The sequence below is a fragment of the Sceloporus occidentalis genome, unplaced genomic scaffold (genome assembly GCF_023333645.1).
Source record: "Sceloporus occidentalis isolate IW3139 unplaced genomic scaffold, rSceOcc1.0.p SCAF_4, whole genome shotgun sequence".
NCBI lineage: Eukaryota > Metazoa > Chordata > Lepidosauria > Squamata > Phrynosomatidae > Sceloporus > Sceloporus occidentalis.
Window position 1 is genome coordinate 24,912,478 of NW_028316984.1, and position 26,044 is coordinate 24,938,521.

At 39.4% G+C, this 26,044-nt stretch overlaps 2 protein-coding genes across 5 annotated transcripts in view; one reads left to right on the top strand and one right to left on the bottom strand.

The window, feature by feature from the left end:
- Positions 1 to 9,526, top strand: part of GTF3C3 (general transcription factor IIIC subunit 3) — a 30,877-nt gene extending 21,351 nt beyond the window's left edge. For 2 of the 3 annotated variants that reach the window (XM_089519528.1, XM_089519529.1), the window contains 7 exons: positions 659 to 760; positions 1,571 to 1,706; positions 3,228 to 3,465; positions 4,001 to 4,191; positions 5,133 to 5,257; positions 7,678 to 7,830; positions 8,722 to 9,526. In XM_089519528.1, the coding sequence (XP_089375654.1) occupies positions 659 to 760; positions 1,571 to 1,706; positions 3,228 to 3,465; positions 4,001 to 4,191; positions 5,133 to 5,257; positions 7,678 to 7,830; positions 8,722 to 8,844 (1,068 nt within the window). In that variant the 3' untranslated portion in view covers positions 8,845 to 9,526. Of the gene's footprint in view, positions 1 to 658; positions 761 to 1,570; positions 1,707 to 3,227; positions 3,466 to 4,000; positions 4,192 to 5,132; positions 5,258 to 7,677; positions 7,831 to 8,721 lie in introns of those variants that run through there. The other variant, XM_089519530.1, reaches the window with a different exon arrangement.
- Positions 9,527 to 9,974: 448 nt separating this feature from the next.
- The window catches only part of CCDC150 (coiled-coil domain containing 150), a 40,943-nt gene continuing 24,873 nt past the window's right edge, over positions 9,975 to 26,044 (bottom strand). For both annotated transcript variants that reach the window (XM_089519526.1, XM_089519527.1), the window contains 11 exons: positions 22,288 to 22,416; positions 19,519 to 19,688; positions 18,569 to 18,659; positions 17,619 to 17,788; positions 17,173 to 17,299; positions 16,569 to 16,763; positions 14,103 to 14,171; positions 13,851 to 14,012; positions 12,701 to 12,787; positions 12,017 to 12,136; positions 9,975 to 11,246 (listed from right to left, as the gene is read on the bottom strand). In XM_089519526.1, coding sequence (XP_089375652.1) covers positions 11,139 to 11,246; positions 12,017 to 12,136; positions 12,701 to 12,787; positions 13,851 to 14,012; positions 14,103 to 14,171; positions 16,569 to 16,763; positions 17,173 to 17,299; positions 17,619 to 17,788; positions 18,569 to 18,659; positions 19,519 to 19,688; positions 22,288 to 22,416 — 1,428 coding nt within the window. In that variant the 3' untranslated portion in view covers positions 9,975 to 11,138. The remainder of the gene's footprint in view (positions 11,247 to 12,016; positions 12,137 to 12,700; positions 12,788 to 13,850; positions 14,013 to 14,102; positions 14,172 to 16,568; positions 16,764 to 17,172; positions 17,300 to 17,618; positions 17,789 to 18,568; positions 18,660 to 19,518; positions 19,689 to 22,287; positions 22,417 to 26,044) is intronic.

A 26,044-nucleotide genomic window follows, 5' to 3' on the forward strand; every position in this document is an offset into this window, starting at 1 on the left:
TGCTGCCTTAAGACACTGGTTTATTGAGAAGGCCATGCACCAGAAGCCCATCTATGGACGTAGATGAAAGATTTTGCTTCCTTGATAGTTTCTGAATAGTTTCTGTTTAGTTTACTCCTCATGAGGAGCCATTGAGCAGTGTGCACAAGCAGCTGTTTGTGGCAGAGTTCTGGTTTATCATTACATCTTAATGTGATGTGTAAACACTTGGCTCTAAATAATCAGAAGAATTCATAAGCTTTATCAGTTATGTTGACCTTTTTATGAACATTTAAATTACTGAAATGTGCAATGTTTTTCAACTTTTTTCTGATACTATGAATAAATGAAGTAAATGTGAAGTCGAAGGCTTTCATGGCTGGCATCCATAGTTTTTTGTGGGTTTTTCGGACTATGTGGCCATGTTCTAGACAAGTTTCTTCCTAATGTTTCTTCCACAGATGCTGGCGAAACGTCAGGAAGAAACTTTTCTAGAATATGGCCACATAGCCGGAAAAACCCACAAATAAAGTAAACTTTAGCACAAAGTTTTATCTCCTCCCATCCTGCCTCCCAGTTTGTACCATTTGTTTTGCTGTCAGTCTGTTAAAGTTTGTGAAGCACAATTAAATGCAACATGAGACTCTGTATGTTCCAATTGTTTTCTTTCAACATTTAGGAATTAAAATTGCTGCTTCATCGTTCAACATTGTTATACTCTCAAGGCAACATGTATGGTTATGCAGATTCTTTGCTGACCATGTTAGCCATGCTCCTAAAGGTAGGTGAATTCATCCACATCTTCCATCACATTTCACATTGGGTTTAAAGCTCATGCTAGATGGAAAATAATTGTTAGTGTCTATTAGTATACAAAAGGGTTTTGTAGCACCTTTGAGATTGGAGTTGATCCCTTTGTAAATGTAAATAAGAATGTAACTCATGCTCCTTACAGACATTTTGACTCTCTTGAACTATATTAACCTTTGACCTGTTGGAGACAATGTTGTAGTGTTAAGTATTGGAGTGCAGACACTTATCATTACAGTTCTTATAGCCATGTGCCCAAAGAGAATCCAACAGTGGAGGCAGCTTTGTCAAATCCAGTAGAGCAGCCCAAGCAATTTCCATCTTCACTAAGGGCAGGTCTTTTGCAAAGCTAATGGGTCTTAATCACCCTTTTCAGCACAAGCAACTCCAGAATAATTTGCACTACAACATGGATCATTCATAGCCATTTATTACTTCTTCAAAAATCCATTGCCCCCTTCCCTCCTACTATGGGGATTGCAGAGAGGAACAGGAAAGCCTGAGTGCTGAGCGGAAAGTCCAGGTGAAGATCCTATGATCCATCACACCATTGGACAGATGCTGGAGGCAGTAGACTGATAGTGTTGGCAGTGCTGACCCTCAGCATTATCTGGCAGGTTTTTTATCAGGTTCAGTCTCCTCTTGGCTGAGTTTGGATTTCTGCCTCAATTTGAGAAGGTGACTGATTGTATCTAACTCTGGGATTGAGTGTCCCATGGCATTCTTTTCTTCAAATGTGTTCGAAGTCTGAAATTTTAGATCTTTTGTGATTGCCTTCTAGGTTGCCATGAACCGGGCTCAGGTGTGTTTAATATCCAGTTCAAAGTCTGGAGAAAGGCATCTCTATCTCATTAAAGTGTCAAGAGACAAAATTTCTGACAATGATGATCAAGAAACAACAAACTGTGATGCGAAAGGTAATGATGTGTGTGTGTGGTGGTTGTGTTGTGGCCACGAAGCAGGGTAGAGGATCAGTTGTCTTTTTGTATTCTTCCTTTGTATTTTGTTGTTTCTACTTTATAGTATATTAGAGCCCCAGGAGTCACTAGCCAGAGCTGAGTGGAAAAGGTACACAGTTACCATCATAGAACAGGGTGCTGCTTGGCATATTCTGACCTTAGTAAATTATTTTTGGTGTCACAGTTGAATGAGCTCGCTGGCATTTCACACAAAGGGCTATTCCAGGTTACCTGGACCTTTGTTCATTTTGGCAGCTTAATTTTTGGAAGATCGGGTTTAGTCATTTTGTTGTTGTTGCTATGGAACAATTGAAAGTCAGAAACCCTTGCTGACCTAATGCAATAAATTCTGATCCCACCAAACTGGTTTTTATCTTTTGGCTTCTCCTGTTGTAGGCGGACAATCCATCCGCTCTAATGTGTGAAATTAAGACTATTTGTACCCTACAGTATTATGATTGTGTTTTGTCTTTGGGAGTTTTGCAATGGCACAATCTTACTTGGGTAACTTCTGTCATATGCATACGGAGACAACATGGCATAGTGATTTGAGTGTTAAGACTATGGCCTGTTACAGACTGCCAAAATAAAGCTGCTTCGGGTCTCTTTGGAGGTATGCTGTTTAAATGATGCATGGGTCCTAAGAATCCGAAAGCTGCACCAAAGCTGCAGTCCAGTGCTTAGGAATGGAGTGTGGCTTTGGTGCGACCTCCGGACTCTTAGGACTCATGCATCATTTAAATAGCATACCTCCAAAGAGACCCGAAGCAACTTTATTTTGGCAGTCTGTAACAGGCCTATGATTCTGCAGACTAGGTTTCAAATCTCTGCTCTGCCATGGAAGCCCACTGAGTGAGCTTGGGTAAGTCAAACACTCTTAGGTCCCAATCCTGGGAATTGTAGTTTATTGTGGCATCAGCGCTCTCTGACGGAGAAGGCTAAATGTTTCACAAAACCATAGTTCCCAGAATTTCCTAGTACTGAGCCAGGGCAGTTAAAGCGGTCTCAAACTGGATTATTTCTGCAGTATGTTTTGGATCTTAGGCTCAAAAAACCCCATTATAGGTTTGCCTTGGGGTTGCCAAAATTCAAAAATAAGTTGAAGGCATGCAACAACCACAAAAGGCATTTTCTTGCTTTTTAAGGTGCAGCATAGTAAATCTTCTGACAACACTTAAGTGGGTTTGCTTGATGGTGATCCCCAAGTTATAGAAACAGTTGTTTAATTTAAATGGCTTCAGGATCTTGGCCTTTGTTAAGTAGGCTTTAAAGTTAGTTTTTACTGGTGGCAGTTTTCAGTCAGGCAAGTAAATTATAGGTAGTATGCATTTTATTGGTCGCTTTCCCCATCTCTGACCTATTTTTTGTTTTTTTTTACAAAATTGTACTTTAGTATATTTTTGTTCTCCACGTTGTTTTTTTCAAAAATGGGCTAACATTCTAAATAAAACAATATGTTGTCTTATGGTTCCATTCTAGCAATATTTGTGGTGCTTACAAGTGTGCTGACAAAAGATGACTGGTGGAACCTCCTGTTGAAGGCAATCTACGCTTTGTGTGATCTTTCGCGATATAAGGAGGCAGAGCTCCTGGTAGACTCCTCACTGGAATACTATTCCTTTTATGATGATAGGCAGAAGCGCAAAGAGCTGGAGTACTTTGGCCTCTCTGCTGCAATTCTGGACAAGAATTTTAGGAAAGCTTACAATTACATCAGGTGAGTTATCTGGGTTGAAGAAACAGACTTAGTTCAGGTGCAGTAGTAATAATCTAAATCATATTGAAAGATCTACTGATAAATTGTTTGTTTCTGTTTCTACTAACAGTTTCTCTCCCTGCTTCTGAGATATAATGATAGGCCATAACTGAAGGTAGATGCTGTTAATGATCTTGCCACAAGGGCTTCCTATATAAAAATTGTTGTCTTTGTAAGTTTCATGTGATGTATGATACCTGGTTGCAGGAAATCTATTTTTTGCACCAACATCTTTTGCCAGAAAAAGCACCATCTGTTTTTCACTGCAGAATGAATCCTCTGCAACAGTTTGAGATACTGAAATGTGATGGAGGGTGATTTCCAACTGTGTTGTTTGAGGGATTGTAAGCCTGTAAAACCTGTACATATGTTACTCGATGTGCATGGCAGATATTCCTTCACCACACAGAATGAATTTCCTGTCTGTCAGTGCCTGAACCAAGGCACTGAACACCTTCATTACACATAACATCATGGGTCCTTGCTTCTTCCACAGGATAATGGTCATGGAGCATGTCAATAAGCCTCAGCTTTGGAATATGTTCAATCAAATCACCATGCACTCGCAAGATGTCCGACACCATCGCTTCTGCCTTCGGTTAATGCTGAAGAACCCCGACAATCATGCGCTCTGTGTTTTGAATGGCCACAATGCTTTTGTGTCCGGTAGTTTCAAGCATGCTCTTGGTATGCTCATTCCTAGTATTTATTAATACAACTTCTTACAGTGTTTTATTATTTTCGGTTTCCCTCATCCTGCTCTATGTTTCTCATACTTCAATATGCATATGGGGATAGACAGATAACAGCTCTTAATAACAGAGCTTCAAGAATTTATTTTTCTGGACCTCCCAGAATTGGAGTATGGCCAATAAGGTCACTGCATTATAATTCCAGAAGCTGTAGTTTTAAAAAAACTACTTTTCTAAGTTCTATGTAACACAGGCTATGGTGCTGCTGGATAATTTTAGATACTGGAGTTAATGGCCTTAAAGGGGTCCTCTTTAGATAACCATATGTATGATATCATTTGGAAAGCAAACATACAATATTTATCTCCCCACCACAGTTGCTATTTCATGCTTAATGTTGCTTCTACATTCCTGATAGAATAAAGCAGGAAAGCAAGGCTTTTATTGATTAGCAAAAAGGAAGAAATATGCTGAGCTTGTGTTGCACTTTAAAATGGAATTTGTTTCTGTGAAGAGATTTATTTGGGAATAAGCATAATTTTGTTTCTCCAAGCTGGTGCCTTCAGATGTGATAGCCTAAAGCTTCCTTCACTCCACTCTACTCTGCCAGTGGTCAGGCTGGCTGGGGATGATGAGAGTTGTTCTCAACATTTAAGGCTGAGGGAGGCTGAATATGCTATCAGGTTATTTTTTAAAAAATAAGAAGCCACACTGCAGTAAATTTCACCATCAAAAAGAAAAGGAGGATGTTGTTGCTTATTCTCAGTAATTTAAAGGTGCACATGTAGAAGCTGAGCTAAGTAGAACTGATATACAGATGTGAGATATTTCTGTGTGTATGCTGTGTTTTGTTTTAAATGTGTTGGAGAGCTTAGTCAGTAAGAGAAATGTTTTAAGAAATAAAATCCCGAATTGTTTCTTTTGGTTTCTTTGTAGGGCAGTATGTACAAGCTTTCCGTACTAACCCAGATGAGCCCCTCTATAGTCTCTGCATAGGCTTGACATTCATCCATATGGCATCTCAGAAGTATGTGTTAAAACGGCATGCACTCATAGTGCAGGTAAGTTGTTAGGCGCCTATTTGCATTTAACATGCTGTCATCTTCCAATCAGAATTCAGCCTTTTTGAGTTGCAAGGGCTAGAGTGCCTCTTTCTGCCATTTTCTTTGCTAGTACTTGATGAAGAATTATGTTGCACACTTGGATATCGTCAGAGATTGTGTCGTGACTTCAGTGGAGTTTTTAAAAAATATCTATATCTCAGGATGACTAATCTCTGTATAATGCTCTTGCTGTCGAAAATACATGGCATGAGTGCATGAAATTGCATAATGGGTTAGATCACATAATAGGCAATCTGTGATATTGAATTTATGTTCTTTTTGTCTTTTTCTATGGAAGGTAGATTTGTATTTTCTCTTGCATTTCAGCACATAGATTTTAACTTACATTGGTCTCTTGTTAATGCAGAAATTGTCTTGGAAGTGTTAGTAAAAGACTGACAGACATTTGGTTTTCCTTATCAGTGTAATATATTTTATTCTTCCTTGTAGTTAATATCAAAGCAGTTGATATATTTTTTCCTTTTTCTGTATTTGAGAAATTTATAAGCACTCGAGATGCCGCTACAGTCCGTAATTCTTTCATTGCTGCCCTGAGAGGGCAATAGCATTTAGTTTGAATAAACACGAATAGGGCTGTTTGAACAACATATTCATCATGTTAGTGAACTATGATGGCTTAAATCAAATATACAGCATTGCAGCTCACTTTCTTTGTCATTGTGGAGATTGGAATTCTCTACTGACTCCACAACCAAAATCTCCCCAAACCCATTACAGCCCTCTGAACCTAGTCATTCCCTATTTTGGTAGAGAGCAGGGGGACCAGCAAACAGTACAGTTACATCATTCACAGAGCAATGAAGTCCCTGCAAGTATATCCAAGTATGGGAAAACAGCTGGACACTTGTTCAATGCTGTTCCACTCTCTGCTGAACTGAAAATGGCTAAGTTTGGGGTGGGTGGAATTACACCTGAGTACAGTTAAGGATTTTTGGGGGGTAAAGATGAGAAACTATTGTCATTACATCTCATACCTACGATATGCAGGATCGTGTCCTAGGTTTGGTAAACACATCTATTAAATATGGCAGGAAAACCAAGATAGTGTCATTATCTGTTCAGATTTCTAAATCACTGACAAAAAAAAAAGTTTTTTTTAAAAAAAATCAGTTTTTAAAAAATTCTATTAATAGCAAGGCGAGACAAATGAACATGTACTTAACCCTCCGCGATTCCAGTGGATTCGTTTGAAATCTAGGGATAGGACTGATAGGACATATATACCTTATACCAATTTATCTACATTTCTTTTTGGATTTTTAGCCTGATCTACATGAAATAGCTCATAGAACTAATCCATAAAGCATTACATATATATTGAGCTAAAATTATCCCATACTGCCTTCACTTTGGCTACTAAAACTTAAATTTAAAAAAAGATCTCATAAGTAGCAGCAGATGTGGCTGTGCAAGTCTGTTCTGCTGCCTGTTGCCTTAATAATGTCTGTCTTTCTCATGATTGCTATAGGTTAATTCAAGGTTGTTTTTTCCATTAGTCCTTACATTTGGAAGTAACCACCTTGCTAAAATTATTGTGATGAATTCCACTTTGAATGTACTACTTTTACTCTCTGGGCAGAATAAGTGCTATTCATAGAACTGTGGCAGTGGGGACCAAGATAGTGAGGCACTATTAACCTCCTTTTGTTAGACTAGTAGGCTGAGATATACAGAGAAAATGCAATGTGAAGAGAAGGGTTAATTTGAACACTGTCAGCCTAGATGGCTTTCAGTTATTCTTCTCTCATTAATCATATTCTTCCCTATCAGACAAAAAGTAGATTACTTCCTGTATTGCTCTCTTGCTTCATTTTTGAAAAAAATTGGGACTACAGGTGAAATTGTATTAAGATTTACGGTGCAGGAAGAGAGAGAATCTGCCGTTATTTATAGCATTGAAAGGGAATTAAGAAAATAAGGTAGATACCTAATATCTGCTGGCTTGCATTAATCATTACCATGTTTCTAAGACCATGTTATCCCCTCAAAGAGTTGTCATCTTCCATTTTTGTTACCATTCGACTAAGTTTAAATTTTGAGACTGGGAAAAAATGGAAGAATGAAAGCATGCTTTTTTCCAGCGCAGGGATCATTACATGGCCTAGTTTGAGAGAAAGCCTGGCTCTGAGAATCCTTCCAACAACCTAGTCTTGAATCTTTTAACTTGAAAACATTGCCCAACAGTCAAATCACTGCATTAGGAGCTGCCTTTTTGAAACCAGTTTTTAATGCTCTTTCTTTATTCAAAGCTGATGCAAGCAAGAGGTTTTATTGGACTTAATGAAGAGGCAAAGATGGCTCTGCATTTGGTAGTATAACCTCTGATACTTCAGTGTTCCTCCTTCTTCTGTACACAGGGTTTTTCTTTCCTTCAGAGGTACCTGGGCCTCCGTGGTTGTTGTCAAGAATCTTTCTACAACTTAGGTCGTGCCCTTCATCAACTGGGATTGGTACATTTGGCTATTCACTACTACCAAAAGGCACTGGAACTTCCACCATGGAGCTTGGAGGTACTCTGGAAATCCCACATCCTCAAAACACACACTTTCAGTGTTTAAATACACACACACTTACTGCAGTGTTTAATGTGCTTCCACCATTCTCTGGCCTTGTGCCCAGCAGCTAATGTAGAGAACGTAGACATTGTAAATTGACATTCTAGAGCCCATTCTAGAGGTTCAGTGAGTTTTTAAATATTTATGAATTTTAAAAACAAAAACCAGAGTCCTGGGACACTTTTATAATGGCATAAAGTATTTGTGGGCTGCAGCCTTCTTTATCAGATGTCTGGAGTTTTATCCAGAATTTCAGGTAGATTAACAGTATACACAATTAGTAATGTGTAGGTAGACTGGAGAAAGGGAGTTCAGAAGGAAATGTGGGGGAGGCTATGTGTTGCAAGGTTGCAAAAAGAGTTATGGATGGGAGAGGACTCTTTATCATTCATGTTGGGGGGGGGGCTAACATAGTCAGGTTTCCCCCCCCCCCCACTTTTGCTGAGGTCCTTGGCCCCAACCCCTGAGAATGGGGAGGATTGACTATATTAGCAACAAAGCAATGTTTACAAATAAAAGTTTTGCTGCCTTGTTATTAAATGGTTTGGTTCAGTGAATTATATTAGATTGTTGGCAGCTGGTTCATTTTCTCGCTTTCCCCCCTTAAAAACAACACTGTATAATGATGTAAGGATTGTTCATCCTCCATTTTGGAGGAAAGGGCTTTTGAAAACCCAGGGAAAAGAAATAATAACATGGGTTGAGTGTGCAGTATACTAGTTAATATTTCTCTCTAAAATCCTATTCAATAAAGCTTGTAAGCAGTAATATCAGGTGTAAAATGTTTGACCATGTGCCATGTTAGACATGCTGAGACAAATGAATTGCCTTTCTCTCCCAAATTAGGGAATAGAAGATGACCAGACAGACTTAAGAAGAGATATTGCCTTCAATTTGTCACTCATCTATCAGAGCAGTGGAAATGTCAGAATGGCTCGGCATCTGCTGTATACTTATGGAGCTGTGTAAAGAGAGAGCCATCATCAGAGCCCAATAGGCAGGAAGGCAATAAGGATAAGGATGGATTTCTTTCATTGCTTTCAAGGGGAGGAGACCGAGCTGGTATGAGGATGTTGCCTCCCGCTTTCACAGAGACAGAAACTATGAAAGACGGAGGAAGTGCCAAAGATATGCTTTGGGAGCATATCATTTGTTGTGACTGGTGCCATTGTACCAATCAGTGCTCAGGTATTTGTCTTCTCTGTTGAATGTAAAGCATTAAAGTAGACCAGGTAAGCTTTACTCAGTGAAGTTTACAGAGGACATTCCTGATATGGATTAATCAGATCTGACCTGTAACAACCCAGTTGGAAATGATGCAGATTGCAGATAACTAAAGCCATATAAATGAGCAAAATAAGTCACAAGGACCATTTAAGCATAAGGCAGCTTGGAAATTATGCTTAAAAGTACTGTGAAAGCAGAGGCTACTGTGCCTGAAAGATTTCAGCTTTTTATAACTTCAGTGGTGTTGGAGCAAATGGTCGCCTTCCAGAATGAACATATATCCTGCTTTGGAGGAAGAGCATCATTTTGAATTCTGCTGAAATTCCAATTCACTTTTTCTATGTGCATTTTTCTACTTCATAAATAGATAAAAGTGAGCATCTCTGTTACTGGATATTGTAGCAATAAATTAATGTAAACTGTTCTTAGGGTCATCATTGTCCAGTTCTATATTTTCTTTCTTCTGAATGATATGGATAGAATCAAGAAGCTCTCTTGGTCAAATGCAGCCCATGCTGGTTCATGACCACCATAAAAAAGGACATACAGCAAAGGACCAAAGCCCAGCCTAATTACCCTCCAAAATAGCACTTTCTGTAATAAAGGCACACAGTGATTTTGGTGAGATTTACATCCAGATAAATTTGCATAAAACTACAGCCTTAATCTGCCATGGCACAAACTCTTTTCTTTACAGTTAAGTGCTACTTGACGTGATTTTTTTCCAAGACTTGTGGCCAATTGAAACTGTTTTACAGGTTACGTTTAGCATGTTATTTTATATACAGCAGAGCTTATGCTATTCTTCTGCGTTGTTGCTTAAGAAACAGGACAGATGTACAGAACAGTAACTGTAAAAACACAACGGCAGATGTTGTAAAAAAAAGTATAAGTTTTAATTCTTAAATAAATACACCTACCAACAAATATACATCAGATTTACACAGTATATTGTGATTGTTCTGGAAAGACAGCAAAATTACAGCACATTCTCGGTCATGATTTATGATGAAACACAATCACTAAGTGCTCTTGGATAGCTTGGACCAATCCCGGTAAAGCTTCTTTGTAGAGATCCAGACAAAAGGTGAATTTTTCGTCAGCAATACCAGTGTAAAAATGATTCTAAAATGCAGCATCCAAATGTCTTATGTATAAATATGTCACCAATGGTATAATGGCTTATTTTCTCACTTTAATCACTCTTCATGTTTTTTTTTACCTGATAATGAGCAAGTTAGAGCAAGGCATCCACAAATATAGTAACCTATGAGAATGAGGGAGGAGGCAGGGGAGAGGAGCTCAGCTCAAAAGTGACTCAATTATATTTTAGTGTTTGAGGGAGACATTTTGGGCAAGTACTATACGTTTCCTTAGCACTACAATTAATTGCTCAAAACTGCTCTGCCTTGTAGGTATCCTAATCCATGCTGAATATGCCACCCATCTGTGCAAAGAGGAACAGTTAAAGAAACTTTGGATTTCATCTACAAGATGAACCCAATTAAGATTTGAGAGAAGTTGGTTCTAAAGCCCCAGCGCTTTTACCCTATATCGAATGCAAACACAGGTCAAATAGTGGAAAGGACCCAATTCAGTACATCACTATGTTTCATCCTATGTGTCTAAAGATTTCACTCAGGAGGAGGTTTTAGTACTGGCCCACATACAAATAATTTTTTAACAAAACGGAAATTTACCTGCTTAGAAAGTTCCTTGGAGACATTTTAATAATTATTTGTTGAGACTTGTACTTAATTGTGATTTGGAGGTTTCCTGGCTGTTCGTCAGTTTGTGCGTATGCATTTTAAGAAACACTCTTCTTCATTAATATGGGGGGGGGGGGGGTACTGAGTTCACATAGGGTTTCTGCTGGCAAGTAACTTCAGTGAGTCTGTGGAACTCACTTGAAAAAGGTCCAGCTTTAGGTTTCCTCTGGGTACCTCTGGCAACATTATGGTAGATCTTGGCCTGAAAAGTGGTGTTGACAGCCACATTGTCACTTCACAGAGCCTGGAACCTCCTGCACAAGATGCTCATGGCTGATTTAGCTCATTTAGATATTTCCTGGAAACAAACTTCAAATGGTTCTTCGTTTCCCAGCGCTTCAGACATACCTGGCTAGGGAGCCTCACTGGCTTTTTCTGTGGAGGAAGGAAGTTTCATCAGAGCTCTGAGAAGACACCTCAGAAAATTATGTACACTGAACTTTTAAATTTATGTTGATTTAACAATAACAAATCAATAAAAAATGATACAACCATATAACAAGAAAAGTGGGAGAGGGCGTAAAGCAACACTTTCAACCAAGCAGCACAAGCATTGTTTTAAGTTTAACTCTAGCCTGGTGTCCTTTTAATTGGTGTTGTTGTGTGCCTTGTTTCTGAACTAGGGCAACCCTCTCACAGGGTTTTCATGGCAGGCTTTTTATAGAAGGGGTTTTGCCTTTGCACTCTGAGGCTCAAAGTGTGAGACTTTGCCAAGGTCACCTAGTGGGTTACCATATCCAAGCAGGGATTCAAACCCTGAAACCACTACACCACACAGACTCTCAGTGTTTCAGCCACATTGTCTTAGTAATCCCTACAACTGGTTGTGGAATCTGTAACCCTGCAAATGTTGCTTCCCTTCAGGGCACTTGGTCAGTTGTCAGTGAAAAGATGACAAGCTCACCTTTTGTAAATGTTTCAGTCTGTCCTAAAAAAATCGTAAATCCCTTAAACCTAAAAGGGCTTTTGCAGTGCAGCTGTATGGTTGCCTGCAATCATCTACATAGCAAGAAGTACTAACATTTAACAGGTATTCAAGTGGATCAATCCATGTTCTCAAAAGCAGTATGCATATAGTACCAGCCCCACTAGCAGTTCTATGCCAAGACAACTATTTAAACCAGGGAAGGTATTCCTTTACTGACCTCCTCCTCACAGTTGGGTTCAGCAGCATTCTTCTGTTGCCTGTTTTTTTCCAGCTCGTGTTGCAGACTATCAAACTTTGATTTGAACCAGTGGTGAGCTTCCTCCAGATTAGCAGTTATCTAGAAGAGGGAAGACAAGGTCAGAAGCAAAGAACTATTAACTATTGTAACTGTATGTGAGGGCATGCAAAATGTACTTAATATAGCCTTATGTAAAGCTCAATAAAACAGCTAATATATTTTAAGGAAGGAGATTAGGAAGCTGTTGATGAGAGTCTCTTCCAGTCAGCAAATGGCAGAAAGTGGTTCAAACTATTTTGGCCATCAAAATGCAATATAATGAATCATGTTGGGTTACAATATCTGTTTTGTACTGTGTTGACATGTTACAATATCCTAGCTTTAGGGTGTAGATTTTTGTGTGTGTGTGTGTTTTGTTTTTTACTGAACCTGACTGGCATATTAATACAAGTGATTTTACAAAGTCATAAAGCAGAATCAAATTTCAGTTGATTATTGCATTACTTTTAATGTACCTAGCAAGCAACAAGCTCTTGAATAAAACAGGTCAAGCCTGTTTCCATAATCTCCATAGGACTAAAAGCTTCACCAAACTAAGGAGCCCCAAGACACATAACAAATTCCTCTGCCCTAGGGTCTTTCTTCCTTTACTTCTGAACCTACCTGTTCTGACTCAATACTGGCTTCTTTCAGCTTCTGTTCAGTGTGCTCTTTGCATTTCTTCAAATGGTTGACTGTGTCTTCCAGAGCCTGAATGTATCAAAATGTGTATAAGTCACAATAAAAGCAGTTGTTGTTCACTTCAACACTGATTAAGAGTGTAGACCAGTTTGGTACCAGCCACTCAGTTCTATGGATCTCATTTAGTGTGGATTCGTATATTGTACAAAGCAGGAAGGCAAGGGAAGAAGACTACTAATAGAGACCTGATTGGCTACCACCACAGGCACTCCAAGATGCTCTGCAACCATATACATCATTTTTTACTTTTATTTATAAGATGGGACTTGAAGCAACTGAAAATAAAATTATATAAAAATTCAATACGAGTGTAATTAAAACATAAATAATTGTTAGCTTCTGGATCAATCCATCTTAACTACTAAAAAACTAAAATGCCTTTGATGACCACTTGAAGAAATACCATTACAGGTAAGTAACCTGTCCATCGTCTGCTGCTAGAGTTCCAGAACCTGAGAACAGTCACTGAGAGAGAAAGCCCTCTTTCCCATCATTACCAAATGTGCCTCTGAGGGTGATGAGACCAAGAATAAGGCCCTCCCCTTCTGAAAATCTGCATAGCCTTGTATGAGAGATTATGGTTCTTCACATAGTCCTGACCAACTTATAAAGCTTTTTTTTTTTTCATAATTACTGAAATGTGCCCAGACATGACTGCAGCCATGCCTTTTTTTGCAACTGCTGGAACTTGGGAACCCCATCCTTCTCTGAAACAAGGTCTGGTCAGCCATGTGGACTAGGATTTTACACACAGGGCCGAAACACACAGACAAAGAAAGCCTGCTTCTGGGCAGCTTGGGGGTGTGATGATCACATTACACATTACACCCCAATCTGGAAAAGATGCCTGAAAAGGGGTGGTAAAAAACTGCTTCTTTTTAGAAGCTGCTTTGAAACAGCAGCAATGGCTAGATTAGGACTGTGCGCATGCAATTGCTGTGGCTTCAGGGCAGCTCCAATCCGCCCTTTTGAGGTAGTCTGTATAGCCCCTTAATTAAGTTTCTGAACTTTTCAACAGCAAACCCACACTGACCACACAGATCTTCATTTCAATGGACAGAAGCCCGTTTACCTGGCACTCTTCTTCAAGCTGTTTCCGTTGTTTCCGCTCTAGTTCCAACTGATTTTCCAAGTTTCTGTTCTCTGTTGCCATTGCTTGTTGATTTTTGGCCAACTGTTGCATTTCACTTTGCAAGCTTGTTAATTCAGTGATAAATTGTCTGATGCTAAGGGACTAGACATGAGAAGAATAAGGTCTCATGACCACATAACATATGTTTTAATCTAGGCTTAACTCTCAGAACACTATGAGAAGGGAATCTACCTGCTCGTGGTTTTTCTTCTGATACTGCTCCTTCAGTTCTTCCATTTGCCTCAATTCTGATTCAATCTCCTAAAAATTATTCAAAACAACGATATGAAAGAAAATGCTGTTCCCTATCAGAATGCATACTGGCTGAAATCCTGTCAGTGACAAATACAGGCACCACCTTCTATTATATTTATACTATTTTAAGGTCACTGCATTCTTGTGCAATGTTAATGGTCATATGTGAGCTGCAAGAATGTGTCCCCATAGACATTTAGTCGCCAGGAGAGGGGTGATGTCCAGGCAGCATGTGGCTGTGTTTCTGCAGCTTATGGGAGAGCACTGGGAAGGAGAAAACACTGTGAGATGCTAGAAGATAAGAGGTATACTCCAGTGTTCTTGTTGGGGGGAAATGTATATGAAGAGGCTTTTTTTATTTGTTCAGCTGACTAGTTTCTGGTGTAAACCCTTATTCATGAGTTGTAAAATTGTAAAGGTATGCACATTTATTGATAGCAGGTACACACAATAAGATGGCCACATTGTCATAATCCACAGAACACTAACTGAGCCAAGGATAGGAAAATATTTTTAAACAACTTTAATCATTAAGAAGTTTAGTCACCGCTTTAAGACATACAGGATTTTACCAAGTAAAGTGTTTGTCAGGTACATGAGAAACCGATTGTTACATAGATGTAAAAATAAATACAATTTTTAACAGCACTACTGCCCATAGTTCTGTTTTTAGTTTAGTTTGAGCTTGTCCATTTAATGCAATATTTATCAACATATTCTACATATGGAATGAGAGGTTTCATTTAGTGTAATGTATTAAATGTCATGTGACAAAACATTCCAAAGGTTAAATGAGCATATGCCATATTGATTTGAGCCATTTTAATTTTTTTTTAAAAAAATGTATAGCTATTTTCAATAAATATGTATTCCTTTACAATTTTACAGCTCGTGAAGAAGGGGTTACACCTCAAACACAACAGTTGATAATAAAAAAGACTTTCTTTATAACAACACGACTTCATACACATTTTTCCCACAAGAACACCAGAGTATACCTCTTCTCTTTCTGCAATTTATGACATCCTTCTAGGGCAGCTAAGAGTTGAGTTGTGTACATACAGAGGGGAAGAAGGCAGGGACACTGTACCAGGCCCACCCATATAGGATCCTAGCCATTAACTACAGCTTTCTCCTGTCCAATTTTAGATCATCAAAGCTAGGCCGCCTTTATTAGACTGAAAATTGTCAAAATCCTGTCTGAAAATAGTCAAAATTCACAGGCTTTTAGTAGGGAAGCTTCCCTCATTGTAGTGCTGTTGGGATAGGTAGGCAATCAGTAGAGTCTCCTCCCTTGAAGCTCTTAGAGCTTGGACAGACTCGTGTATAGAGAAGTGCAGTCCATCAGATATACTGGATTTAAGCCATACTGGGCTTTATAAGTGATAGCCAGCACTTCTCTTGGTCCCACCTCTCCCTAGGCTCAGCTAACTGGTATCTTATCTTTTAAATACATTTAAATCTTTTTATTCTATAGACTGTTCAATTAAAAAAAAACAGCTGGCATATTTTTCAACAGTTAATGAGATTGTAAATTGGACTTATTGCCTCATTAACTGCAGGGAATTCACACTTGCAGGCATTAGCATCTGAACATGATCCCAAAAATCTACCTTCTCAACCTGGCAGCACTCCAGTCAAAGTGTTTCCAAGACACTGTAGACCAGCGTGCTGGAAAATGACACATGGGCTCTACTGATCACAGGGCACACTGAGACAAACAGTAGTGGCAGGACCCTGAGGCATGTCTCTAGCTGCTTGTTCTTGACAAGCCTCTCTACTAGGTTGAAAAGATATGTTTTGGGGTGTGTGACATCAACAGATCTAACTATGTTGACAGATCTCGTCTTTGTGGTCACATCTGATGATGCAGGATCTTGGCCAACTATATATTACTGTGATTGGTCTTTCTTAGACCCATGTCTGTTGAAGGGAAGATAAGTACTTTTTGCCTTATTTTAAAAAAACATATAGCTGAAGAAAGCTAGTACAGTCTTTCCAACTATGATCTAGAAGCTTTCTAGCTTCTCTTCCTGCAAGTGTGAAAGAGACTGAAAAGACTGCTGCTATGAAGCAACACAAAAGCCACAATTATGTAATTAAGCAAGACATAGCATGACATTGGGAGCCAGCATGGCACACAACAATAACAAAGTACTACAGTGTAATCCACTTCAATAAAAAGCTGAAGATCTTTTGCAATTACAGCAGAAATACAGCTAGGAATATCTTACTCTAGGTCAGAATGAACAGATCTCTCAAAATCTTTTAACAACCAAATTGATATCCAATTGTTCCTTCCTAAAATTTGATGTATGTCTTCCAATTGATACGTGCAGGGTATGTTTTCAATAATGAGACCAAAGGAAAGGAAAACGCACATGGTCCAAGGCATCGACTTACCTTCATTCTCGTCATATTTCGTGAATTGTTAGTCTTGGAGTTGAAGTATTGTGTGATTAATGTTTTCTGTCTCTTCACCTTTTCCTTCTGACTAGCCAGGGCCAACTCCAGCTCCATCACTTTTGTTCGTAGTTCCCTGTTACAGCGTGACATTTCCCCAGATTTAGAGCAGGCCTCTTCAAGGGCTTTCTTCAGCTACAGGGTACCAAGAAATGGTCAGTTCCTGTTCATTTCAAGCAACAGAGTGATTGAATGCCAATGCTGACAGATTATTCTGCTCTTATCAACACAAAAGTTTCCCAAATTTTGATATGCTATTTTAAAGGCAATTTGTCTGGATTGTTCAGCTGGAGTTCTGATTCTTCCTTACAGTACAAGAGATCCCTGGGAGATAGGGCCCATAGCTCAGTGGTTGCAGACATTGTTTGTATGCAGAAGATCCGAATTCCTATCATCTCCCATTACACAAACATGGAATGGGAAGAGGTACATCTTCAGTTTAAATTGGATCGACCCTACTGCCAATCTAATATTGTATTACCAACCCAAGCTGTCAAGAAAGACCTATTTAAGTTTGAATGCTCTCCTGCTGCCATTTCCTCACCTCATTTGATTCCTTGTGGGCTGCTTTCATTGTTACTTCCCGCTCAGTCTGAAACTGTTTCTTCAGTGCCTCAAGGCGATCTGTGTACAGTTTTGCCTCCATCTTGGTTTCCTCAATTAGCTGGTCCCTTTCAGGTAGGCAGAGGGAGGAAAGACATTACAAGTTAATTCTTGCTTTCTCACTGTGGGCAGGAGAGAGTACAGTCCCAAACCAGGCAAGGGGGAAGCTTCCAAAACACATGTTGCATTTTCTTACCTTTGCATTGCATTTTGCCACTGGAACTCTGGGTTTCACAGCCAAAAATCAGTCTAGATCAGCTTTACTCTTTTTTGGCCCGGTTTTGCCAAGTGTTTGGTTTAACACAAACACAAGATGGAGGGCACATACAAAATATTGCCATTTATACTAAAAAGAAGAAAACCTCAGATCAATGACCATTTTCTTACCTGCACTCCAGTAGCTGCTGGTACTCGGTTTCTTTGCTTTCCAACTCATCTTGAACAAGCAAAAGTTTGCTTTGCAGGGCACTGTTAGTCTGCAGAGCGTGTTCTAAATTTTGTGCAAGCTTCTTGTTGTCCGCTTTAGAGGTTTCTATTGCTTTACAAAATGGGCCCATCTTTTATAGGAAGAAGAGCAAGCAGATGGGAGCAATAATGTTAGAAAGCATAACTATCTTAATTAAGTAACTCAACATTTCATTCATATGACCAAACAGCTTATCCTGCTGTCACTGCGAACCTGACACAAAATGGCAACATACATGAAAAACCAGCAAGCCAATAATCAAGTAGCAACTAAACCCCAGACTAATGACAATGGCCTGCATCTGTCACACTAGATAGCCACTAGCATGACAGAACGTTATTTCCTTCTGATCTTCCCTGTAGCTCTGTCCTCACACGAAGACCTATTCTGGAGCGTTTTACCGCTCCACAGAGCTGGTTTGGGGGTACGCAGAAGATGGCAGGAGGGAGGATGATTCTGCATCCTGGTTCCACTGATGGAAGCAGTTCTTTCAGTAAAACCACCCTACTGGATCCTGACCATTGACTGTTTTGTAAACCCAGAGCTATTACGTGGGAGGGAACAACAATTAACAGATAAACAACATCAATTAAAATACACACCAATTTAATGGCACCTTGCAATTTGCCATGTAACAGCTCCTTTTTTTTTTTTGAGGAGCAGCTATCCCCAAGCACCACCATCTGGAACCTGCTGGAGAGATAGGACAGGAAGCACTGAAATACATGCCTCCAATTCCCAAATCTCCCAGACGTTCCAGAATGATACCACGGTTGATGTATCAAAGGTGCTAAATTCTCAGAGCAGCCACCTACACTGAACATACAGGCATTTTAGTCTGTTACCTTTCCTACAAGGCATTTAATTTTACCTTTATGGTGTGCTGAGATCCCAAGACAAGTTTGTTATGGCAGTGTTCCAACTCTTCTTCTAACGTCTGGATTCTTTGCTGGCTCTGGATCCTGCATGCATAATCAGAGGGAAAATAAAAACAGAGTGCTAGGGCAATTTACCATCAAAACAGGTTAAACTAAAAGCAGATTAATTTCAGTCCACTCTTGAAGCATATACAATTAATGGCACAACTTAAATATTTTAATTAAAATACATACAACTGGGTAAGTATTCACATGTGCTCTTCAAAACAATTACTTCTGGTCCCTCCCCCCCATAAATATTAGTTATTCCTGATTTTTCAGTGCATTAGTACCACTTGTGTTTGAGGCACTTGTCTCATGCTCTTTGCAAAGGTTTTTCAGAAATCCTTTCTAGCTCACTTGTTCCCTCTCTCTGGTCATCCTTCCTCAAACAATGACTGGTTATATTAATAAAATATAGGCAAAGCTCAGCACTGCAAAACTTTACAGATTTCAACATAGAGTTCCAAGCATGAGTTTACTATTGCTTGCTATTGACTAGATTGTGTTTCACAGTAGAGACAACTAATTCTCCTTCAGTTCTTTCCTAGGAAAAGTACTACGCTCTTGGTATAATGCACTATACCTAAGGCCTGCTTGCAGTGGCTAGAAAGGCCCTACTCATGAAAAGTACCTAATTTGGAAGATCCATCCCTCCTCCCCCACCACAAAATTTGGCACCATAGCTCACACTGCTCAGCAGGGAGTCTGCTCCTTTGTGTACCATTTTCAAGGTATCAGGGGGATGAAAGGTGGAGGATGTGAGGGGATCCAACCCTATGTAATTCATCTGCTAAATATGCTCAGATTGACGATAAAGCATGTACTAATTAAATCTTCACCGCATCGTTCCACTGAGTACCTGGAACTGCCATACAAAGTATACAGATGAAAGTCCAGTTACCTATCTTTCTTCAAGCCAGCAATCTCAGAATCCTTGTGCCCCAGTTCAGTTTGCATCTTCTTCAGAGCAATCTGCATTTTATTATGAGAAGCCAAAATATTCTCTAGCATAGTTGTCATTTTCACATTATCTTCCTTTGATTCTTCTAGTCTACGGCGTAGGTTACCCACCTAAAAAATCAGGCAAGGTCAAAGAACAAGGAGCCCAGACAAAAATTCAAGAATTCATTTAGATAATATCAATGTGTACTAAGCCAAAGCTCAGTGACAGATCAGATTTGCATGCAGAAAGTCTTAAGTTTTAGGTCCCAGCATCGCCACTAGCCGTGGAGGTTCTCCAACAGCAGGCCTAGCAAAGACTTTGGACTCCTGTTGCTGCTACTGCCAGATAGAACAGACTGGGTAAGATGGATCAGTGGCTGAACCTGTTACTAGCAGCTTTATGCTAAGCAAATTATCTCTTTACAGGCTCTGTGAAACCTATCTTGGGATCTTTACAAACAGGCCAAAATAAAGCTGCTTCAGCTAAGGATTGGACCACAGCTTTGGCACAGCTTCTGGCCTCTTAGGCATCATTTAAACAGCATACCACCAAAGTGCCCAAAGCAGCTTTATTTTGGCCTGTCTGTATGGGTCCTTGGTCTCCTTCAACTCTGAACTGTGGTAATTTATCATTTGGGTAATGCTGATTCTATTCCTCTGATCCAGGTGTTACCTTCTGTGCAAACAAGAAAATGTCTTTCGCTTGATTTTCTTAAGGCTGAGTTACAGAAGATAGATGTAGTGTCTATGTCAGTGGTTCAGAGGTAATGTTATTAGTTTTTACTCAGCTAAACCAATGAAATAAAGTGGGATGGGAACGCTATTCTATTGAGGACCATACAGTCTAGAATAAATCTGGTTCACAGATAAACGTTTCTTAAAACAGGGATGTTGAGGTATGGTATGAGAAACATGCAGATGTGTCTAATGTCACTAAAAGGATAGCTAGCAGCAGTTGTAAATACAGTGCATCTTGGAGTTGAGGGCTGGCAACCTGTTACAAGGCATAGGCAGCTACCCTATACCTGCATATGTCTATATTTGGCCACTGTGGAGGCTAGTATTCCCTTTGTCCCTCCACAATGACCAAAACCCCTGCTCCAAACCTACTACACTTGTCCTACCACATTTTCTGGGAGCACAGGACCCTCATGAATAAGGAAAAACCACAAATAACAAAACCACTTATGTTTTTACCTGAGATAACACCTCTCTAGGAATCTCTAGGTCCTCCAGTGCAACTGTGCTGTCAACATCTGCCAGGCACTGAGCATAGAATTGCACTAGAGGAGCTAGAAATGCTTAGTAGAGTGTGCTCTCTAAGAATCTCTAGGTCCTTCAGTGTGACTTTTGGTTAAACCTGACCACAGAGTTGAGCTGGAGGACGTAGATATTCCTGGAGTTAACATATTAATAAAATCCATGAATAATCAAATCAGCAAAAGTCAAATAATAATAATAATAATAAATTTTATTTATATACCACCTTTCTAAAGATCAAGGCAGTTTACAAAATTGCTACAGGAAATCCATAGAATACAATAAAATACAATGCAACAATACAATAATAAAGCCAATACACATATAAAATACAATATAACTCTAATGCAATACTATACAATATAAATAATTCCCTCCTCCCTTCCTTTACATTTATAACAGAATATCTAACTATAACAAATATAAGATATAAACTAAATCATAAAGTGATGTGTGGTAGGGATGCAACCAGACGTGTGTGTATGCACTTCTCTTCATTAACATGATTGCTCTGAAGATGGGGGTTGTATGATGAACCTTTAGTAAAAAAGTGTTCCTCTCTATCTCAGTTGCTGAGGAGGACAAGATGGAAAATACAACTGCGCTAGTTTCATGGTGGCAGACTTTCCCGTGGCAAAGCCACAAGTGTGGAGGGATAAGTGTATAGAGCCACTGAAGCCTGCTCTCCCCCCTCCCCAATCAATGGCCAAGTGTGTTCACAGGAAAGGAACACAGAAGTGTCTGGCTATGTTCCTGTAACCAGATGTGAAATACTATCATCTGTTGAGACCTCCAGAGGACCCCAGTTAGCCTGGGAAGATAATATATTTGCTTCATGTCCACCTACTGGGACATAGCCAGATGCTTCTGCGATTCTTCTCCCTGCTCTCCTCTAGGCACAAATGGCAGTGCAGGAGGGGGCTTCAGCAGCTATGTAGTAGGTCCAGGGGTTGGTAGGTAGCTCAGTATGATGTAGTTCACCAAGCGAAACTACTACATTATGCTATGCAAGAGTACAGTCAATGTTGATAATATTGAGCCATGCATAAGGTCATTTTGTAACTTCTTATGTCCCAATGACTGCATGGCATAGTTGGCATCTGGCACTCAAAACCATGCCAAGGGAGGGAGCAAAGGGCTATTTCAGCGGCAGCTGAAACTACTACTGCTGAAACTAATGGTGGTAAGATGATCAGATAGATAACACATCACTGCCAAAGTCTTTATAGCTAAACACACTTAATCAATCCTTCCCATTGACTTGATATGTGTAATTTTATCCATTTTGCTGAATAAAAACCATTCTATCTCATGTGTCTTCCTGGCAGTCTCACACTGCAGCACCCAAAAAGAAGAACTAGCATTTGCTTTAACCACTGTAACACTTCATTTTTTTGTGTCTCAGTTTATTACACAAAGAAATGACAAAACTGCCTAGTTATCACCAAAAGACAGCAACTCATGTTACCTTGTGTTTCTCTCTCTCTTCAGTGGCACCTATTTGACCTTTGAGCTTCTGGTTCTCTCTTAATGCTTCATCACAGGTTTTGACTGTCACAGAATAATCTTGCTCTCTGGAGGCAAGGGCTGACTGTGACTTTTATGAAATAGAGAGAAGGGGAAATTATTGTTCCAAATACCAGGAACTGGTTTCAATGGTAGAAGAGAGAAAAGAGATTTTACCATCCAGATCATTCAGATATATTCTAGGCAGATAAATACAAGACAGATGGAAATAGTAGCTCACCGAAACACATTTAACCAGCATACCTTCCACATTTACCCCTGAGATTATGCTAGGTGATAGGTTTGGCAACTTACTTACTTCTAGCATAATCGTAGAGGTAGATGTGGAAGATATGCTGGTTGATTAAGTTTCATTGACTTAATCTTTGCTCATGGCCCAAATGCGGGATGAGATTAAATAATAATAATAATAATAATTATTATTATTATTATTAACCTTTATTTATAAAGCGCTGTAAATTTACACAGCGCTGTACATACAAATGATCAAATCAATAAAAATGAAACCTGCCAATGGCGTACAATCTACAAAATACACATAAAGCAACAGGTAATAATATAAGACAGAATTGGTTAAAATAAGCAGGCAAAAATTAAAAACATCAACATCAACTATCCAGTCAAATATCAGATAGAATCTTTCTTTCTTTCTTTCCAGGATTTATATCCCACCTTTCTCCCAAAATTGGATTCAAGACAGCTTACAATAATTTTAAAAGACAGAATTAAAGCATTGATTACAAAAGTTAAAAAATAATTAAATATTACTAATATTAAAACATAAGTTATAATTAACATAGTTAACTTTAAAACAGTAAAAACTTGTACCCTTAAGCTTAGAAATAAACAATAGAAACTGAACAGTTTCTGTCTAATCTCAACAGAAAATTAAAACAGGGTTAAAGGAAATAACCAATCACTTTATTTATATTCCATCTTTTCCCCGGGAGTAAAAATGGAACAACTGAGGCCATGCTTCCACATTAAAAAGTAAAGACAATAAAATGAAATAAGCTTTTCTTATAGTGAAGTCCAGGATGCATCACATCCTGAACTGTTATCATGAAAGATCATGTAGCAGCAACAAAGACGTTTTGGTATGTGTGTCTTTCTTTATCACATACATGTTGTGGGTGTATGACAGTGACAGACAAGAGATAATGAGGGGCACATAAATGAGAGAGAGGCAGATAAACAGGCACATATGGGATAGCAACCATCTGCTTTCAAGGAAGCACTCTAGAGGTTTCCTGGGCATTGTTTGTTTTTCATTCTCCCCTTCCATTTTCTCATTCCATGTTCCAATTCAGCTACCAGATTTGCACAAGTTTCTCCGTGGGTAACATCTTAGGGCTTTGCACTCACCCTCTGGAGCTCTCTTCCCTCACTAGCTACATCCCATGTGGTTTGCAACCATTTGGGACCAGGTATATCCATTTCACTCTCTAGCATTTCCTCTGTGGTCTTAACAGCTGGAGAGGCTTTGCAACTATCACCACAGTCAGAGACAGACTCCCTTGCAGGTAGATCTATCATGAAGCGAACTCTGCGTGTTGTGGAATACCGACTACAATCTTGCTCATCAAGGCTCACATTGCCATTTATGTCACAGGCCAGGCATGAATGAAAATCATCACTGGGCTTCTGCTGCCAGCAACTTTCAAAAGACTTCCTTTTTTTAAGAGGCATTTTTGCTACACGGTTTGTTGTCTAAGAAGGAAAAATGAAAGACTTGGAAAAGGCTCAGGAAGATAAAAAACAGTGCTCCAAAGGTCTATTCACTTAAGGATCAGCAAGGGCTTCATTTATATGTACTGACTCTTAACCCTTCCATATCTGTTGCTTTAGAAAGTTGATATAGGTCAGTGAGGGAGTCCAAAGGAAGCCATTTTATACAGGATATGCCTGCCTTCCCCCAAGATGGTAACTGAAAAGTTAAATGCTCAACAGCCCCTCTTATGAGAGATGAATCAATATGGGTTCTCTCTGAGGTCACAGGAACAATAATGAGTCATTACTGTGCTCCATTTGTGATGTCACGAGGTCTTCCTCTTATGTCATAGCATGACATGAAAAGTGGAATAGCCCACCAATCCAATCTTCAGAATTCAGACTAGATGGATGAATTGTATATACTGGGGGATCATTTACAAGTTGACTTCTAATTCTGCCACTAGTCTCCTGAACGATCATTGTGCCTGACACTATGTTCTGCATAAAGTTTTGAACTGGATCTTCTTGTAGAACACTTGGGTCCTCTCTTACTATTACTACATTAATTTAATTCATTAAAATTTTGAATTATATTTGAGATTTTAAATTTATTTTTACAAGATATGAGAGAGCAGCACTTAAGAGGCAGCAGTAGATGAAGCAGCTGAACACACTGGGAATGTATACGGTCAACTTTTCCCTTAATGTTTTCTCCATATCTTGCTAATGCTTTCATCTGATGCTGCTCACTTGCTATTAAGCAACAAATAATCTAACCTTATCCCTGCTCTTTCTCTCCTTCTGCCCCCCTCTTCCCTCAGAAGGCAAAGGAAGGAAAGAAAATAACAAACATTGGTATTGTGATGGCCAGCACCTGGCTTGGGTTGCTTCTGGACCTTGAGAGCCTACCTATTTTGGAGGGAGCTGTCTGTCCTACTGAGAGGATCCAGCAAGCAGCCAGCTCTTAACAGAGTCTGGCAATGGTAGCATTCTTCCTCTGTCTTACAAAGAAGGGAGGGAAGGAAGGTGGCAAGGGAGAGTGCCTTAAGATTTAGAATGGGAGAAAAGAGGAGGGAGCAAGTGGAGCTTTCTTGTTATGGATGCCACATAAAGTCAACCATGGCAGCTGTTTTGGTGGGAAACTGGGGTTGGGACAGGAGGACTGGAGTGGCTTGGAAGCTTCATGCACCCCACAGATTGCCCCACTGTCATGTTCCTTTAGAAGCTCTCTCATATGTTCTTAATATTTACTTTTCTTAAAATTTACTGTGTGTGTTCATATCTGTGGAAATATCTCTGCAGAGAAAATGAATGGAGAAAGGATATATAAATGTAAGAGAGAGAGAGAGGAAATTTAAGCCTTAGTGTGTTTTCAGGTACCGAGAGTTACAAATGATGTGGAAGGATGGGAAGCAAGAGATGGGATCTGCACCACCTGTCTTTGCAAACCTAATAACCAAAACTCCCCAAACTAGTGTGGGCTGTAGGCTGAGCTGCTAGTTCTTGGGTAGCCTGAGCCAGGTGCCACCCTCAGTTAATTTCATGCCACTTTGAATAATAAGTTTAAAAATTACTTAAATGAGTAAATAAGTATTCTTTGTTTCTCTTCCTACTAGTAAAATTCCCCTGAGATGGTTTCATAGCATGTGTGGCGGGGAACCTGGATAACCCACCCCTCTGGCCCCATAGACCTCAAGGAGGTAAGAGTACTTTGTGCTTAATGGATGCCCAAGATATTCCAGCTCCCATGACAATTTTAGGGAAGTAAGCTTCCATGATGGCATTGAAGACCAGAAATGTGGGAATGGGAGGCTTAACTCCCTGATCAGATCAACAGGGTGGAAATAGAGCACTTTAGGCTGAGGGAAATGCAAAGGAAAAAAATCTGTTTCTCTTTGCCTTTTCTCCCTTCTCATTGATTTCCTTTAGAGATCCACACTATTATTAACTCAGAAGAACTATATTATTCACACTGAATCTTCTCT